We start from the raw sequence: 15500 nt of genomic DNA on the forward strand, positions 1-15500 counted from the left end.
TCGCCACCCCCGCGGTGCCGAGGCATTTTGCCAAAGCTTACCCCTTCCCCATCCCTACCCCTTTCCTCTGTCCCGCAGGATGGCGGAGAGACCCCCCAGCCGCCCCAGGGTGGCCTGGGAGGAGAACGGGGCTCCCCAGGAGAGCAGCTCTCCACCGGAGCCCCACAAGGTGTGCGTGCCCAAGCCGCTGCAGACCGGTAAGTGAGGGGCCCTGCTGGGCTGGGCAGGGCTGGGGACAGCGACCGCACCCCGATAGACGCCAGGGTCCTGTTTCCCCGGCACATCGGCAGTGGCGGTCCCACGGGTGGGGAGCACGGCACTGCCGGAATGCTGCTTAGGGCTGGGAGACTGCCCCAGCACAGCCTCCCGCAGGGTGGGAGACAGCAGAGGGGACCCAGCTCCTGCTGCGGGATATGGGCAGCAAGAGGCAGCTGGCCTGGCACCAGGCAGCCGTAGCGGGGGACGGGGACCTTTCCAGCCCATCTGCAAGCGAGTTCCTAAGCTCGGTGCCCTCGTGCCTTTCTGTGCCGTGCTGCACTCCAGCATCACAGCCCACCTGCCGGGCATCCTCCAGCCCGGACACCCGTGGGGAGACCGCGCCGGGGGAGTGGGAACGGGGCTGGACGGAGGGCAGAGCTCCTTCCTCTCCCCCTGTTTGCCTTCGGCCTCTCCCTACAGCCCTCCCTGCTCTCCTCCTTTACTAGGTGCCCTCTCTGCCGCTTCCAGCTGGCTGGCTCTGTACAGAAAGGAAAAAGAATCCATGCAGTTCATCCAGGTTTTCCTGAAGAGCTCCGAAAAGGTAACCACGGCCATTTCCATGGTAGCTGTGCCTGCGTCTCCCCATGGAGCCACCGGCTCTGCTGCCTGCTGCCAGGGCTGCTGGGCGACCGCTGGCTGGGCAGAGCCGCTCCCGCCGGGTCTCCTGCACAGCACTGCAGCCCCAGTGCTCCGGTCCTGCTGGCCGCGTGTCTACGTTCTCACGCTCCCCGTTTGTCTCTCTGTCCCCTGGCTGCCAGGAGAAGGCCCAGAAGATGCAGTTCCTAGAGACCATCTGCACCCTGTGCAAAGCTGCAAGGCAAAGCAAGGGCTTGTCACGGGGCCTGAATGCGTTCTGCCACAAATTTGAGCTGGCAGAGAATATCAAGGTGAGGGGACACCTGGCGGGTCTGGGGAGGGCGGCAAGGTCCCCGGGCACCGGCACAACGTGAGGACAGCGCATGGGCAGGGGAAGGCAGGGACAAGCGTGTGTGGACACCGAGCTGCCCCGAGGGGACTCGGATGACGCTGAGAAGCCCTGCCAGCAGAGACCCCAGCACCGGGGCGGGGGGCACTCTGGGGGCCGGTGCTGGGGCAGGGGCAGAGGGTCTCCGCCAGCCCTGCCACCTGGTGCTGGGTCTGCTGGCACTGGGTGCTGGCAGCTGCCAGGTCCCATCCCAGACGTGCTCTGCAGGTGCTGCTGGAAGAGGAGCCCAGGGACCACCTGCACACAGCGGTGCGGCAGCAAGCTATGCTTGCCATCGCTGCCTTGAGGTACCTGCCAGGCCCCTGGTTTGGCTTTCCACCAGCCATGGCCCTGGACCTGGCCGGGGCCACCCCCCATCCAGGCACAGTCCAGTGGTGCCATCAGAGGGCCCCTGCTTTGCCCTGCTGGCAGCTTGTTGGGAGGGCGCAGGGGAGGGCAGAGGGATCCTGCAGCTCCCCGCCACATCTCAGCTCTTCCCCAGAGTGGGAAGCGGGAGGCTTGCCTGCCAGGACTGTCCTTTGGCCCAGGCCATATCGAGGACGGAGGAGGTGCCTCCTGGCAGCACTCCCCACACACCCTCCATCCCTCTTGGGGACCCCCTGCTCCAGAGCTCCGTGTCCACCTGCCCAAGGCATCGAGGCACCACCGCTCCCAGCACCAGTGTCCAACAGGACCCCCCCCCTCTCTCTTTGCAGCAAAGTGGAGGTGGTGCTAGAGGGCAAAAAGAAGAGCCTCTTAGAAGCCTGCTTCAAGAGTGTCTTCTTGCTTCCTCCAAAAGCAGACATGCAGGGCCTGGACACTACTCTCTACTTCGAGGTAAGTGCTGGCTGAGCTACAGGAGCCCCCAGTCCTCTGGGCTGCTCCCCGGCCACCGCGCGCTGAGAGACAACCGGAGATCCAAGGCACGGCAGGGTATCGACTTTGCTTTGCCACCCTCATCCCTTTGTCCCCTTCCCGTGGGCCTGGCCACGTCCAGTGCCGCAGGCTGCTCTGCCCACAGCAGCGTGCCTGCTCCGAGGCTTCCCCTGGGCACCGCGAGGCAGCGCAGGCATCCTCTCTTGGTGTGGGGAGTTCAGATCCATCTCCAGGCTTGAGAGGGACTGCAGAAAGACTGCCACAACCCTTTGTCCTCCTTGCAGACCCTGGACGCCATGGACACCATGCTGCGGACATTGGTGCTCAGCTCTTCTGCCCCTGGCTTCACAGAGCTGCAGACAATCCTACAGGTCTGGTGTTGGCAAAGAGTAGGGTTCGCAGGGGCTGTTCCTCACCCTGCAAGGGAGTGTCCACTCTTGAGTGGACAGTTCCCACCCCAGTGCCATGCACAGAGCACACTGCAGGGAGGGTGCCCAGCTCCCCTGGGGGAGGCAGGGGTGGCCCACCATGGTCTTCCGCAGCCCAGTGCCCCCTGCCTGCAGTCAATGTGACTTCCCCTCTGCAGCCTCCTCCTGTGTCACGGCAGAGCCTTGCTCGTGGCAATTCTGGGCCAGCTCTGTCCCCAGAGCTTTCCTTGCACCAAAGCTGTGGGAGGCATTTGACCCCTCTCCTCAGGCACCACAGTGGTGGCAGCTGGTGCTGCTCTTCCCCTGCCTCGCAGTCCCTTGTGCTTTCCTCCCCAGGTCTGACCGGGGCAGAGAACCCCTGGGACCTGCCTGTCCTGCACAGGGAGCCCAGCCCTGAAGCTCTGTATTCCCGGCTTCCCAGGGGGCTGTATCCCCATTCCCACATTGCAGACCCCCCGGGCAGGCTCCTGCCCAAAAGCCCAGCCTTCATGGAGAGGGGACACAGGGCTGTGTTCCGGGGGAGGGCACAGAAAGGAGCAGACGCTGCCCGGGGTGTGGTATCTGCCTACCTGCCTGGCCACAGGGACTGCACGTGTCCAGCCAGGACTCCAGCAGTGCTGCTTCTGCTGGTGCGGGTGCCAGCTCGCAGGGCACATCGGCAGTTTCTCTCCTCCCAGATGCTGCTGACCTTCACCAACTGCCAGAGTGCAGTTGTGTGCGAGAGGGCCGTGGGGAGGATTGGGAGGCTGAGCGATTTGCTGGCCAGCTGTTCCTCCGTGGAGGTAAGGAGCCAGGCACCCTCCAGCCAGGCTCTCTCCCCTTCCCTGCACACGGGAGCAGCCTGCAGCTCAGAGATGCCTGCGCGGCAAGCCTGGGCACTGGCTGAGGCGTTCAGCAAGGCTCTGCCCTGGAGCGAGGGTCTTGGTTTCTTTCTTTTTTCTTTTTCCCACGGTCTTCTCTCCCCAGTTCCCTCTCTGCCAGGAGCCGTCTCGGCCCCCAGTCCTGCGCAGGACGGGACTGCCCAAGGGACATGGTGGGAGCCCAGGCCTGGCAGCTCTCCCTGCCCTGCTGCCCAGCTAGCTGCTTTGAGAGGGCCCTCCAAAGCTCCAGCTCACCGGGGATCCTTCCCCTGGGCAGAGTCTTGGGTTCAGGGCTTTGGTCACAGCTGCTGCCCGTCAGCCCTTCTACCTGTCCTCCCTCCCCCGCCCAGGTCTGGAGCACCTTTGTAGGAGAGGATGCCAGCCCTGCCTGCCACGCAGAGATCCATATGCCCTTCCTGGGACAGCTGCTGGGGCATCTCATCCTCTGCCGCACTCGCAAGAGCTGGGAGATCAGCTGGGTTGCTTTGGATGCTCTTCATCACCTCTTCAGATTCATCCTGCAGCAAAAATGTAAGAGAAGCTGTGGTGGACCGCATCCCTCCACACACACCTCCTCACATGCCTGCTTGTTTCCCTGGCTATTGCAACAGACCGTTCTTGTGCTTTCTGGAGGCTCTCCATCAAAGTCTGCTTCCCTGACCTCCTTTGCCCCTCACAGCTGCTTCCCGTAGCATCCCAGCTATTGTTTTGCTGCAGAAGCTGAATGCTCGCCAGAAGTCCAGGACCTGTTCTTTGCTGCTCTCCTTCCCTACTCTTCTCAGGACCTCTCAGAACCTGGCTGTTTCATGGTCCCCACAGCCAAAGCTATCATTGATTACCACTTCCTGAAAATAGTTCTTCCCTATTGGAGAACAGCAGATCCAGCTGTACATCACCCCAGCTGGTCCCTCCAGTGCCTGCAGCAAGAAGCTGTCCCTGACGCCCTCCAGAAAGCTCCCTGACTGCTTGCGTCCTGCCGTCTGGCAGGCAGGTCTCAGGGACGTTAAAGTTCCCCATGAGAAGCAGGGCATGTGAAACAGAGACTTCCCCACGTGCTTTCAGGAAGACTTCATCCACATCCTCTCTCCAAGTGTGCGTGGGGGGGTGTCTGCAACACGCTGCCACCACCATGTCACCAGCACTGCCTCTCCTCTGCTTCTGACCCACGTACTCTCTCTCGGACTCTTGATCGTCCCGTATATCTGAGCTGCTCCTTCAAATATGAGGCACGCCCCCCCAGCCTCCTCTTCCCCATCTCTCCTGAAGAGCTTGCATCCGTGCACCGCAGCACTCCAGCCCTGCAAGCCGTCCCCTGCAGCTCAGTTATTCCAACAATGTTTTAGTTGTGCGACTGCATGCAGAGCTCTAGTTCCTTTGAGTTTCCAAGGCTGTGAGCATTTGCACACATACGCTTGAGGCAGGAGTCTCTCATCCTTCTCCATCATCCTTCAGGTCCCTCTTGTTCCCTTCGCCTGTCACCCTGTGCTTTACACCCTTGTCCACCACCTCCTCCCCTGACCGTGGGTCATAACCTCCCTCCTCAGCCATTCCTAGTTCAAAGCTCTTTTCACCGTTTGGTAAGCTTGTTGGCAAAGACGCTGTGTCCTACCGACTCTTCTGTGATCCCCTCCTGTTTAGGCACGACACTGCCAGAGGATAATGCAGAGCATCCACAGCGTCAAAGGGAACGGGAAGCTGCGATCACCTCCTGGCTTTCTTTGCCCAGCACCAGCAACATTACAACGGTAACGAGCTCCTCGCTTGCTGGGCCTCCTGTCCGTGGCATCAGCAGGAGACTTGTGTGAGCAAAGGGATCCGCAATCAGCACAGTGAGGCATGGCCTCACTGTCACTGGTGAGAGGGTTGCTGCTGTCGCTGAGCAGGGACTACAAAGGGCTGCACTCCAGTGTCCCAGCAGCAGCTCCAGCCCTCCTGTCCACCAGCAAGCCCTGATTCTCTGTAGGGCCAGCACACTGTGCCCACGACCCCAGCCCTCCTCTCTCACCCTCAGGGCCCTCTCTTCTCATCCTCCACCGCGCAGTGACTGCAGCCCCTGCCTCCAGCTGTCCTGTGGGCGCTGCTGTCAGCACCGCCAGGCCATCTCTTGCCAGAGCTGCTCTCGCCGCTCACCTAAGCAGCACCACCAGGACACTCGGTGTGACGTGTCTTCCCTGCCTTCCTCCCTCCCATAGGCATTTGGAAAATACCTCCAGCCTTCTGAGAGGACAGACATCGTCCTTGTGGCCATCGAGGCCATGAGAGACTCGAGCACCTATGACAAGGAGGAGGCAAGCAGCATCCTGGATATGGCTATGAGAGAACCTGCCTGCTGGTTGACGGAGGTAAGCGGCCTGTGGCTGCCCTGCCCTTGAGCCCTTTCAGGCGTTGTTCCTCCTTCCATCCCTCCACCCCTCCCTCATGCAGGTGCCTCAGGCACCTTGAAGCCCTTTTAAGCCAGGAGAGTAGCATGGATAGGGCAGCAGTTGCAGAGGCAGCTGAGGAAATGGCTGCACTCCAGTGGCAGCACCATCCTCACCCGTGTGCCATCCAGGTGCCAAACATCGTGAGGTGCATCTATGAAAACGTGGAGCACATCCACGCGGCGTCAGCCCGGCACAGCCTGGACCTCCTTCTTCTGCTGATGACTGACCAGTGCCCCATGGAAGTGGTCACGAGCCTGTTGAAGCTCTCTCCATCTTGGGACAGGTACTGACCCCAACAGCTCCTGTGGGCTTGTCCATGTGGGGAGAGGGGCCTGGAGACTTTCAGGCTGCTAGAGCCACTGAAAACCACAGGACACCCCTGAGGAGAAGGGCCCTCCACCGCACCACGCTTTCCAGCCCTGGTGGATCGGCCAGGCCTGCGGTAGCCAAACCCGGCCAAGCCAGCCCAGAGCCCCGCCACAAGGTTCCTCCCTGCCCCGTGGGGAACACTATCTCAGCCCCCTCCTGCTTGCCCAGGCGGGGACCCAGGCACTCAAGCGAGGGGGCTGAGAATGGCCAGGGCTGCAGGACAAGCCTGGGACCTGCCGCGCTGGCCCGGGCACAGTGTGGTGGCCAAGGCAGCCCTGCTGACAGAGTGCTCTGGGCCTGCAGTGCTGCTCTGGCCATGTGGGATGTGATGCTTTCCCAGACCCACACGTTGGAGAAGGTCTTGAGGGAGCTACTCAGCAAGCTCCAGGACCAGCAGCTGCGCAGGGTGTTCGGCTCCAGCACGGAGGACGCCTGCATCCATCACTTGGCTGTGAGTGATCAGACCGGTCCTTGCTCGCTCTCTGGGCTGTGCCTGCCTCTCCAGGAAAACAGGCACGGCCCTCTCCCCTCCCATCTGCCCCGACACGGTCACCTCCTCCGGGACATACGGACACAGCCCCTTAGGGCCAGCAGGGACCTGCCCAGCACCAGGTTCCCCTGCGCCAGCCGTGCAGGGCCACCCCACGCTGCTTGGGCCCCCGGTGCACAAGCACGAAGCCCAGGCAGCCCCTGCCTGCCCAGGCAGCACTCTGCTTCCCCCCCTGCCCGCATCCATCCCTCTGCACTGCTCTGCAGCCTGGAAACCTGGGGCAGGGCAAGGGCTCGGTCAGGGGCAGAGACACGGCCTCTGCACAGGCTGAGCGGGCTGCAAGGCTGGCGCCAGGAGACACTCGTCACCACTCGCGTGTCATGCCTCCTTTGTGCCAGCTCTTGCTGCTCAATCGCTCCTCAGAGGCATGAGAGCAAGTGGCTGCCGACGCTCAGCGGACAGGAGGAGCTGGCACACACAACCCTGTGGTGTGCGGTGGGGTGTAGGGCACTGGGGTGCCAAGCGGCCGTCCACGGGCAGAGCTGCCCCCAGGACAGGCTGTCTGGCTCTGGTGCCCTGGCCCTGAGCTGCCAGTGGGAACCAGGAGCCGCACCGTGTTGGGAGCCCCGCAGGCTCTGCCAGGCTCTCACTGCCATCTTTGTTTCAGCTGCTGGCCTCCAGCGACATGAAATCAGAGGAGTTTGCTGGCCTGTACAACGTCCATAGGTACCTGAGGCGTCCAAGCCTGGCGCTGCTCTCACTGGCGCTCAGAGGCCTCGTCACGCTGTCGCAAAGACCTGAGACGGTGAGCAGGGCATAGTCAAGTGAAGCCACGTTGGCAGGCTGGGGCTGCGGCAGTGGGTAACGCGGTGCCTTGGCCTGGGCTGGGAGTCAGGAGGTGGGGTGACGGCTCCAAATGCCCTTGCTGTCCCCTTCGCGGGCCCCGGGGTCCCTCAGGCTCAGACCTTGCCCCTGCAGCGCCAGGAGAACAGCTCCCTCACCCACGTGCAGGAGCTCTCGCTCCTGGCGCATCCCCGTGGTGCTGGGCAGGAGTTTCTGCTCTGCACCGAGGCAGCCAGTGCCAGACTGCCTCAGTCGAGGGATTACCGTCCGCAGAAGAAGCTTCCTGCTGAGAGGGGGAGGATGAGCCAGAGCCTCGGGTACAGCTGATGTTACGGGCTGACTCTGGGGCCTGGGGCAGCGGGTCTCTGTCATGAAGGGGTCACAGCCCACTCATTGCCAGCTTAGAGATCTCTGCCCTTCCCCGCACCCTGCCGTGGGGGCCAACAGAGCGCTGCATGGAGGGGACCGGTGGCTGTCTGGGGAGCTTTCCAGGCCCGGAGGGTTACCAACCCACCTGCCCGTTTGGGCCCGTCGGAAAAGGGGGTGGCTGAGCAGGGGACACGGAGCCTTTGTTCTCCTGCCCTAACTTCCCTATCCCCTGCTATCCTCACGTCCCCAACGGTGCGCCCATGGCCAGCACCTGCCAAGAGGCGGCGGAAGGGATTCCTGTGCCACCTGCCAGGAATCTGGACGGGAGGCTGGTGCTTAGTGGGCAGAGCATTTTTGCCAGGGTGGTCTTTCACCGCTTGACAAAAAGGAAATTCTGTGCTTCATGCAGGCAAGAAAAATCTTGGTCCTGCTGCCAGACATCATGGAGACCCAGCAGAATGCCAGCAGTGACAACAAGATGAAGGCCCTGCTTGTCTTCAGAAATGTGATGGGTCATATGAAGAGGAAGGAGGCCAGCCCCACCGCTCTGCAGCTGGTGGACAAGCTCCCGCCACTCTTTGATGATGTAAGGCTGCTTGTGGGAGCCTGAGCCCCACTGATGGGCCCTCTGCAAGGACAACTGCCCCTCAGCCCGGCCCTGCGGCAGCACTTGCACAGGGCTGTTCCCCTCCTCACGCCCCTGGGCTCTCGTGGAGATGGCTTCTGGGCTCTGCAGCCCAGCACGGCTTCTCCCTGACAACTCGATGCCTCCAGGCGACCTAAGCCCCCTGTGCTGAGGCCCAGCCTAGCCCCTGTGCAAAGCACCTGCAAGCCAAGAGCCGCTCTCAGATCTGCGAGGCCTCCCCCGGCTGCACTGCCAGGGAGGACCAGACGATCTCCCCAAGTGCCGTGGTGAGGGGCTGAGGCTTAGGTGGCCATGTGTGCCCCGGAGGCATTGCCGAGGGCCAGCCCGGTCTCCTCCTCAGGCCATCCCTGGGGAGCTCTGCACTGGTGCGGCTGGTGTGGCTGGTGGTGAATGCCGGGGGCTGGCACAGGCGCTGCCTGATGGAAACCTCTTGCATGCATGGCCTTTTGTGGGCCTGGGGCCATTCAGCCACGGCTGCAGATCTGGCCCACAGCTCCTGTGTGTAGAACCTGACTCCAAAGCATCTCCGCTCACATCAGCCACACTAACGCCCTGGCTCAGGGAGCGGCTGTTGCTGAAGTCTTCCTGTCCTCCTCCCTACCAGCAATCCAGCCAGCTGCGAGAGCTCTCCATCTGCCTCTTCAAAGATGCGATGCAGACAGTGGTGGGGAACGACAAGCAGCAGATGAGGAAGAACGTGCGGAGAAGCCTGCTCCCACTGTTCTTCCACATGAGTGACCAGACCGAGAGCGTGGCCAAGGTACAGGTTTCAAACCTGACCAGTGATGCGGGCAAGGGCGTGCTGACACCACGGGGGTGGCCTGCGCATCAGGGAGGGGCAAGGGCTGCTGGCAGTTGGACGCTTGGAGTCTGTGTCACCTCAGGGTCCAACTGCCTGAGTCACTGAGGGCAGGGCAGAGCTCCCCTCCTTCCCCGCACCGGTCCCACCACTGCCTTCCCGTCCTCCCTCTGTGCCTCCTGCTGCAGAGGAGGACGGGAAGGTGGGCGTCCCCTCCCACCCCTGCTCCCCCCATTCAGGTGGCCTCCAGTGCACCCCAGAGGAAGGGTCCCAGCATACCCAGCGCGAGGAGGGCTGGAGAAGCTGGCACAGACGTTTCCCACACCTGCCCTACCTGGTCCAGCAGGGCTCAGCAGCAGCCCGTGGCCACCAAGGCCTGAACACAAGAGTCCCTAGAAGCGTCCCAGCTGCCCCTGCAAGTGTTGGAGGCCAGGGCTTTGAGCCCCATTCCCTGCCCACGGTCCCCTCAATCCCCGTCTTCCTCTGCAGGCCTCTCGGGAAGCCCTCCTCGTTGCTGCAAAGCTGCTAAAGTGGAAACGGCTCAAGCACCTGACCCGGACACAGCAGACAGGCAGAATCGGGGAGTGCTTGGTGAGGACAACCCCCAAGCCCCAGGGCCTGGGCTGGACAAGGGCTGCCCCCTGTGCAGCTGTGCCTCGCCTGCCCTGCTCCAGCCCAGAGCCCGCAGCCTGGAGCTGCATCCTCCTTCCCTGCCCTCAGGCACAGAGCCCCCAGGGGCTCTTCTCCAGGCCCCTCTCCCCTCCCCGCCCTCAGGATGCTGAAGGAGACCCTAGCCCATCTGGGCCCTGGCAGTGGGACGGACAGAGGGGTCTCAGGACCTCCAGACCCCGCCTCTGCCTGCAGCTGACTCTCAACCTCCACCCCACAGGGCTCCTGGCTGGGAGTTGGGAATGGCCTGAGGTGGAAGGGGGACAGGGGGTGCTGGGAGGAGGGACCGGTTCAGCCCACTGCGGAGGGTCTGTGTCAGCCCCATGCCCTTGTGCTCTCTCCAGCTGGTGCAGGACAGGAGCAGAGTTGAAGAATATCTGAGTCAGAGCCTGCCATACTTGAAGGATGCTCAGGTCACCTTGCGAGAAGCAGCCCTGAAGTTCATTGGTGAGCCACAGCAGCCCCTGGGGTCCCCATTTTGGCAGCCTGGTCCCAGTCCCAGCCGCTGCACTGGCAGCAAGGGGCAGCCCTGCGGCTGCCAGAGCCCCGACTGCCCCATGCAGGGCCTGGGCAGCCAGGGTCTCTGCGCGTCCCTCTCCCACCCCTGCCCGCGCAGGTGGGCTTAGCGGCAGCCTTGCTCGGTCCCGTCCCCCGCCTCGGATACTGTCCTTCCCTGGGGTCACCCTGCTGAGGGGGAGGAGGGTGTGCAGCCAAACCAGCAGAGCCACGAGCTGTGCTGCTGGGAGCATGCTGGGGAGCAGGAGGTCTGACAGAGCTCTGTGCCTAGGGCTTGCCACACGGCACCTGGGGGACGAAAGCAAGGAGAAGCTGTCCGAGATCTGCAACGGTGAGCAGGGGCAGTGCTGCGTGCGCCAGGACTGGTGGGGCAGGGGACAGAGCCTGGGCAGCGTGTTGCTATGCCTCGCCCTGCTCCAGGGAGACGCTTCAAGGGCAGAGGAACGTCTCAGGGGCATTTGGGGCATTCCTGAGCAGCAGCTTCCAGCTGATGCATTTGTCCCACCTGCTCCATCTGGCCAGGGAAAGGGATGGGCGGGGCTGGCATGGTCTGGAGGGGGTGCCTGGGTGTCTCTGCAGATAGGTGGGTTTCAGCTCTGTTCTCTTTCCTTCTGCTGCAGCCCTCCAGCTTTTGGAGAAAGATGCCGAACTCTCAGTCTCATCCCTGGCAGCTCAGACCATGCTGACCCTGAGATCTCCGAGGGAGCAGCCAACATCGGGGTGGACCCTGTGGGCGCTGTGCTGCTGGCCCTGCAAAGCCGGGCAGAAATGAAGCTCTCTTCAAGAAAATGGCTCTTGTTGATTAAAGCTGGAACCACAAGCCCAAGGCCACGGTGTCCTTCACGCAGGAACCACCCCGAGCGTGCCGAGCAGCCGGCGTTATTCGGGCCTCTACCGCTGTGTGCAGGACAGCTCACCCCTCGGCACACCCTGGCCCCAATGTTGTTTTAGAACGTCCTCCCTCTGTTAGGCTTTGCCCCCAAAAGAAGTCGTGCTTGTTCACCTTCTGTGGAAGTCTTTTCTCTGGGGAGGCAGAGGGCAAAAGGGAAAAGGCAGACCCCAAAGGAACCAGGATTGCCCTGAGAGCTGCCTCACGCCCAGGCTTTCCAGCAGCCCGTGGCAGCACAGCACACGCTGACCCAGGGTGTCCTTGCAACAGAGGCCCAGCTGCCCTGCTGGACTGCAAAACCTGGAGGTTTCATCCTGGTGTTCAGACGTGGCCACCTCTGGCACGCTCCGGTCTTGCACATCCTCGCCCGTGAGCCAGGGGAGAAGTTTCCCTGTGGAGCGGGAAGAGCTGTGCCCCCAGGGGCACCCTGCCCCACCTCCTCTGGGCTGCTGGGGCCAGCCTCCCAGCCCTTTGGGCAGCTGGCCTGCTCTGGCCTTCTTCCCCCACAGCAGCAGCACCCGTCCCCTGCCCCTGGCACGGCCCTCTCGCCAGTGCAGCAGCATCAGCCAGACCCCAAATCCCGCCGTTATCCCAGCAGCTGTTGCTGTCGCATCCCGCCCCCCGGTGCCGCTGCCGCCAGGGCCCTCGGGCCTCCCCATCCGTCCTCGGGGCTCAGGGGGGATGGGGGACAGAATCGGAACGTTAAAGGGAGAAAACTCATGGGCTGAGGGAAAGACAGGTTAATAGGTAAAGCAAAAGCCGTGCGCGCAAGCAAAGCAGAATAGGGAATCCGTTCACTATTTCCCATCGGCAGGCTGGTGTTCAGCCATCTCCAGGAAAGCTGGCCTCCATCACACGTAACGGTTACTTGGGAAGACAAGCGCTGTAACTCCAAACTTCCCGCCTTCCGCCTTCCTCCCCCAGCTTTTATTGCTGAGCACGACGCCATGTGGTAGGGAATATCCCTTTGGTCAGTTGGGGTCAGCTGTCCCGGCTGTGTCCCCTCCCAACTTCTTGGGCACCCACGGCCTCCTCGCTGGCGGGGCGGCGTGAGAAGCAGAAAAGGCCCTGACGCTGTGCAAGCGCTGCTCAGCGATAACCGGAACATCGCTGTGCTACCCACGCTGTTTTCAGCACAAATCCAAAACACAGCCCCATACCATTTCCTGTGAAGAAAACGAACTCTATCGCAGCCAAAACCAGCACGCCCGCCCAGCCGCTGGGATGGGGACTCCGGCTGCCCGCATGCCTTTGGGGGTGAAGGACTACACCCCCCCAGCATGCCCCAGGGGAGGGAGTACAGCTCCCAGCATGCTGGGGAGTACAGTCCCACGAGCTGGAGGGCCACCTGGCCCCGCGGGTGGCCCAGGAGGCTGCAGCCGACGTGACACATGGGCTGGCCCGACGCCTCCTCGCTCCCCTGCCACCCAGCATGTCTGGGGCAGGAGCGCCCGGGGCCGCGGGGCGAGTTGGTGGCACGCAGCAGCTACAGCTGTGGCAGGGAGAGGAAGAGATGGCAGCTGTGAGCCCCAGGGTGGCATCCCGCTTGTCCCAGCGGCAGCAGCGTGGCAAACCTCGTCTCGTTGTCCCAAAAGGGTTCTTTTACCCGGTGTACAGATGGCCAATAACGCACTGAGTCGAGATACGTGGGTTTTATTTCTTTTCTGCGCAGAAGAGGGTGCCAGGCATCTAACACAGCCAGCGCACACTTGAAACACAAGCGGGGTCTTATAACACACGTCGGGATCAAGGAAAAAGTGGTAAAAAAATACATGATTGGTTGCAAACAATTTATATAACAGAAGTGCTTCTACACATGTCTACGTGATTACCTAACTCAGTATATTAGGGTGGTCTCTTGCAATTACATACTAGTTATGCACAGATGCGTGTCATTTTTAACATTAAAAATCAAGCTAGGTTAGCTAAGGACATGCTTTTCTTGACACTACTCCAAAACTGGGCACCTATGATACAAATCAGCAAGAAGGGAATAGCACTGACAGAACCTCGTTGTTTCACATCCTTGCTTCAACGGATTCAGTGTAGGGACTTTCCATTCCTATTCCTATGGTTTCAATAAGTGATTGTTGGAGTCAACTGTTGTCTTTCCAACATCAGCCTGTGCTGGAGTCCAGCCCCTCCTGTCTCCTGCTCAGAGAGAGAGGTCACTTTGAAGGACAGCAGCACCTTTAACCCGGCAGCTTTTTCTCCAGTGCCAATCCTGAGTTCCCATCGGGCACCCGGAGGCTATCGCAGCAGAAGCCCCTGCTGTGCCTCGCAACGAAATATACAGCACCACACTGGTGACTTCAGGAAAATGTGTTCCCACAAGCTGGAAAACCAGGACAGAAGTTGATAAACTTCTGTCCTGGTTTTCCAATTGTTTTCTTTGAAAGAGAGGAGCTGGAAGTAACTGGAAGATGTTCCGATGTAGCAATCCATCCAAACTCCCTATCAGATGTGGAGGAAGAGGCTGAGATGGCCAGCGCCCAAGAGAAGAGGCTTCCTTCTGCTGAGGCAGACCGAGAGGCCTAACGACTTTTATCTGTTCTCAGCTGACATCAAGGCTTTTGTCTTGGACCTTGAAACTGAAGACTGAATATCTGTCCCGGTTTTGGCTGGGATAGAGTTAATTTTCTGTCTAGCAGCTGGTATGGTGTTATGTTTTGGGTTCAGTATGAGAAGGATGTTGGTAACACGCTGATGCTTTCAGTTGTCGTTAAGCAGTGTTCATACTAAGTCAAGGATTTTTCAGCTTCTCATGCCCAGCCAGCAAGAAGGCTGGAGGGGCACAAGAAGTTGGGAGGGACACAGCCAGAACACCTGACCCAAACTGGCCAAAGGGGTATTCCATACCATGTCACGTCATGCCTAGTATATCAACTGGGGGGAGTTGGGCTGGGGGGGATCGCTGCTCAGGAACTCTCTGGGCGCTGGTCGACGGGTGGTGAGCAATGGCATTGTGCATCACTTGCTTTGCATATTCCAATCCTATTAGCATTATTATTGTAATTTTATGATTATTTTCATTATTAGATTCTTCCTTTCTGTTCTATTAAAATGTTCGTATCTCAACCCACGAATTACACTTTCTTTCTGATTCTCTCCCCCATCCCACTGGCAGGGGGGGAGTGAGTGAGCGGCCGCGTGGTGCTTAGTTGCTGGCTGGGATTAAACCGTGACAGGGAACTAGCTGGACATTTTCAATTTTGGAAATAGGCTGTGCAGAGAATAAGGGTAACGAGATGTTTAGGTGCTGAGGCAAGCGCAGGTCCCCCGTGCTCTTTGGCCCAACAACACCCTGGCTCCCTGTTTGTGTCGCACCTAAAAATGTAGTCATTCTCTGTTATTCACTGTAGAGCCTGTTTCCAAATTAAGAAAGGCCAGCTAGTTCTCCCACCAGGAAGGTGCCAGGACTGAAAGCTGTTTGTGGAGACAGCCTTCCCTTTGCAGCCCATCCACAGGCCCAATAGCACTGGGGATCAGGTCTTTCCTCATCACTTAAATCTTTCGTTACTCTCATTCTCTGCACAGCCTACTTCCAAAATTAAAAGCGTCCAGCTAGTTCTCCCACAGGGAAGGTGCCAGGACTGAAAGTTGCTGCTGGCCATCACCTTCCTTTTCCAGCCCGTTCACAGGCCCAAGGACACTGGGGCTCTGTGCTTGCCTAGCGACCTAAACATCTCGTCACTCTCTTTCTCTGCACAGCCTGTTTCCAAAATTGAAAAAGTCCAGCTACTTCGCTGGCATGGAAGGTGCCAGGAATGAAAGCTGTTGCTGGCCATCACCTTCCCTTTGCAGCCCATTCACAGGCCCAAGGACGCTGGTTGTCTGCGCTTGGCTCACACGTAAACATGTCGTTACTCTCTGTGCAGTGTATTGTTGACTATATTCTTGGCAATGGTGCAGTCTCACCAGGAGATTTGGAATGGATCTAAAAAAAAGTCTCATCATTCTTTTTTAAGGAAATTGGGCACAGACAGGTTCTCCCTTAGCACCTGGGTTCGTCACAGCTCTTGGCCATTCATTCCTGGGTGCTGTAAAACGCAGGTAACACCCTTCTGGTAATGCCTCCTGAGGTGGTGGGATGCCCAGCTG

General features: G+C 60.3%; 2 protein-coding genes across 3 annotated transcripts; both read left to right on the forward strand.

Moving 5' to 3' along the window:
* Window positions 1-705: 705 nt before the first annotated feature.
* Window positions 706-2901, forward strand: LOC138684960 (maestro heat-like repeat family member 5). Its single transcript, XM_069780513.1, has 3 exons — window positions 706-1145; window positions 1451-1530; window positions 1939-2901. The coding sequence occupies exons 1-3, from the start codon at window positions 843-845 to the stop codon at window positions 2072-2074; spliced, it is 519 nt and encodes a 172-aa protein (XP_069636614.1). The 5' UTR covers window positions 706-842; the 3' UTR covers window positions 2075-2901.
* Window positions 2902-5835: 2934 nt separating this feature from the next.
* Window positions 5836-10764, forward strand: LOC138685013 (maestro heat-like repeat family member 5). Of its 2 annotated transcripts, XM_069780720.1 has the most exons (6): window positions 5836-6629; window positions 7336-7473; window positions 8290-8466; window positions 9131-9286; window positions 9815-9916; window positions 10339-10764. In XM_069780720.1, exons 1-6 carry the CDS (start codon window positions 6126-6128, stop codon window positions 10618-10620), a joined length of 1359 nt encoding a protein of 452 aa, XP_069636821.1. In that variant the 5' UTR covers window positions 5836-6125; the 3' UTR covers window positions 10621-10764. The 2 variants fall into 2 exon arrangements, with proteins under 2 accessions (XP_069636821.1, XP_069636723.1); XM_069780622.1 differs by having other exon boundaries at window positions 9815-10497.
* Window positions 10765-15500: the final 4736 nt, after the last annotated feature.

Source organism: Haliaeetus albicilla, chromosome 1, assembly GCF_947461875.1.
Source record: "Haliaeetus albicilla chromosome 1, bHalAlb1.1, whole genome shotgun sequence".
NCBI lineage: Eukaryota > Metazoa > Chordata > Aves > Accipitriformes > Accipitridae > Haliaeetus > Haliaeetus albicilla.